Source organism: Verticillium alfalfae, genomic scaffold, assembly GCF_000150825.1.
Source record: "Verticillium alfalfae VaMs.102 supercont1.3 genomic scaffold, whole genome shotgun sequence".
In the NCBI taxonomy this organism is placed as follows: domain Eukaryota; kingdom Fungi; phylum Ascomycota; class Sordariomycetes; order Glomerellales; family Plectosphaerellaceae; genus Verticillium; species Verticillium alfalfae.
The window spans coordinates 828,425-830,695 of record NW_003315036.1 but is presented as its reverse complement, the minus strand read 5'-3'; the positions used below and the strand labels follow the sequence as shown (position 1 = coordinate 830,695).

General features: G+C 58.6%; 1 protein-coding gene across 1 annotated transcript; it reads left to right on the top strand.

Annotated features, from left to right (window-relative positions):
- Positions 1-1,180: 1,180 nt before the first annotated feature.
- Positions 1,181-1,897, top strand: VDBG_02761 (casein kinase I isoform delta; the record flags this gene model as incomplete). Its single annotated transcript, XM_003006576.1, has 1 exon — positions 1,181-1,897. One exon carries the CDS (start codon positions 1,181-1,183, stop codon positions 1,895-1,897), a length of 717 nt encoding a protein of 238 aa, XP_003006622.1.
- Between the last annotated feature and the right edge of the window lie 374 nt (positions 1,898-2,271).

Sequence of the window (2,271 nt, the reverse complement as noted above, 5' to 3'; positions counted from 1 at the left end):
CTGGGCTTTGTTGTCACCGGCTCACATGTGCAGGTCGGTTCGATGCCTCGTCGTTTAACATCCATTTGCCTGCATTCGGATTGCTCTCAAGAGGGATGGGGCTGCATCTTCTCAGGCCAGGTCGCTTGGTGTGCAATTGCCGTCCGAAAGCGCCTTCGCTATTAAGGGGGTAGGTACACTGGACAGCCTCGGGCCGAGATGCCAGCGCACGCTCGGCAGATTCATACGCCGCGCCCCCAGGCGCGAGGCAACAGAGGCTGCGCCCTGCCAAAGACACCTTGACACCCAATTGACACCCAAGACACGGCACCTGACCCGACCCGCGATTGACATGGCCTGGACAGGGCCTTGACATGGCATTGACATGACATGGACATGCCATTCGGAATGATCCCCTCTCGACATTGCAACCATCCCATCGAAAAGGCACTCTTGACATCTTGTCATTCTGCGACACAGTCAGCATTGTGACATGGGCCCGTTCTGATTAGCATCTCGGACGCTTTAACATTGGAATTTACCATTCCGCACCATCCCCCCGACATTCATCCATACTCCCTACCTTCAGGATAACGGCCACAAATTTCAGCGTCCCAACAATTAGGCACCTCCTCCGAATAGCGGGCGACGGGGTCTGACAGATACCGCCCCTATTTTCCGTGAAGGTTGACCGACTCGCGGACAAAGATCCTGTGTCAGATTGCGTTGCCACCGCCTCCAAAAAGTCACACGCGCCTCCAGAGTGCTCGAGCTTTCTCCGCCTGCAAACCTAAAGCCTCCCTATACCATCCTCACCGTTTGATCCAGTCCATCTCTCTTTCATAAACAAACACCAAGGAAGGAGAAAAAAAACCCCCCCCGAAAACGGCCAACAACTTTGCATTCTGGATTCCTGAACGACGGCGAAACGCCCCTCTCCATCAACGACACAGATTGTAACCGCTTTCCGGTGGCCTGACTCAATAACCATGGTACGTCCATCGCCCACTACTACCCCAAATTACGATAAAGCCCCGCATGGCGATGCGCAGGGCTCACGGCGTCGGCAGCGAAAGGCAAGGGCACACCTCACGCAGCGCTCTTTTCCCCCCATCAACACGACGACGACGACGACGACCAGTCCAGAGAAGCCGACTCGCACCGCACCCGCCGCCGTCGCCGCCGCCTGCTGCTCTCCTCCATGACGACCGCTAACATGACCGCGCCCCAGGACCTCCGCGTCGGCAACAAATATCGCATCGGCCGCAAGATCGGCTCCGGCTCCTTCGGCGACGTCTACCTCGGCACGAACATTATCTCGGGCGAGGAGATCGCCATCAAGCTCGAGAGCGTCAAGGCGAAACACCCGCAGCTCGAGTACGAGGCCAGGGTCTACAAGTCGCTCGCCGGCGGCGTCGGCATCCCGTTCGTGCGGTACTTTGGCGTCGAGAGCGACTACAATGCCATGGTCTACGACCTGCTGGGCCCCAGCCTCGAAGACCTCTTCAACTTTTGCAACCGCAAGTTCTCGCTCAAGACGGTGCTGCTGCTCGCCGACCAGCTGCTGTCGCGTATCGAGTACGTGCACGCCAAGTCGTTCCTCCACCGCGACATCAAGCCGGATAACTTCCTCATGGGCATCGGGAAGCGCGGGAACCAGGTGAACGCTATTGATTTCGGCCTCGCGAAGAAATACCGCGATCCGAAGACCCATTTCCATATCCCCTATCGGGAGAACAAGAACCTGACCGGCACCGCGCGCTACGCGTCCATCAATACACACCTCGGCGTTGGTACGTTGTACACCACCTCGCACTCTCCCCCCGACCCTTTCCTTCCATTCTACCACAAGGCAGCAAGCAGCCTACTTCCTCTCTATACGCCCTACCTCCCCCCACCCCCCGAGCCGCCCAGCTAACGTCCCTCCCCGTGCAGAACAAGCCCGTCGCGATGACATGGAATCCCTCGGCTACGTGCTCCTCTACTTCAGCCGCGGCTCGCTCCCCTGGCAAGGCCTCAAGGCGGCGACGAAGAAGCAGAAATACGACCGCATCATGGAGAAGAAGATGACGACGCCCACCGAGATTCTCTGCCGCGGCCTGCCGCACGAGTTCGCCATCTACCTCAACTACACGCGCTCGCTGCGCTTCGACGACAAGCCCGACTACAGCTACCTGCGCAAGCTGTTCCGCGACCTCTTCGTCCGCGAGGCTTCCAGTACGACTACGTCTTCGACTGGACCGTCTACAAGTACCAGAAGAACACCCAGGCGCTCCAGGCCATTGCCGAGCG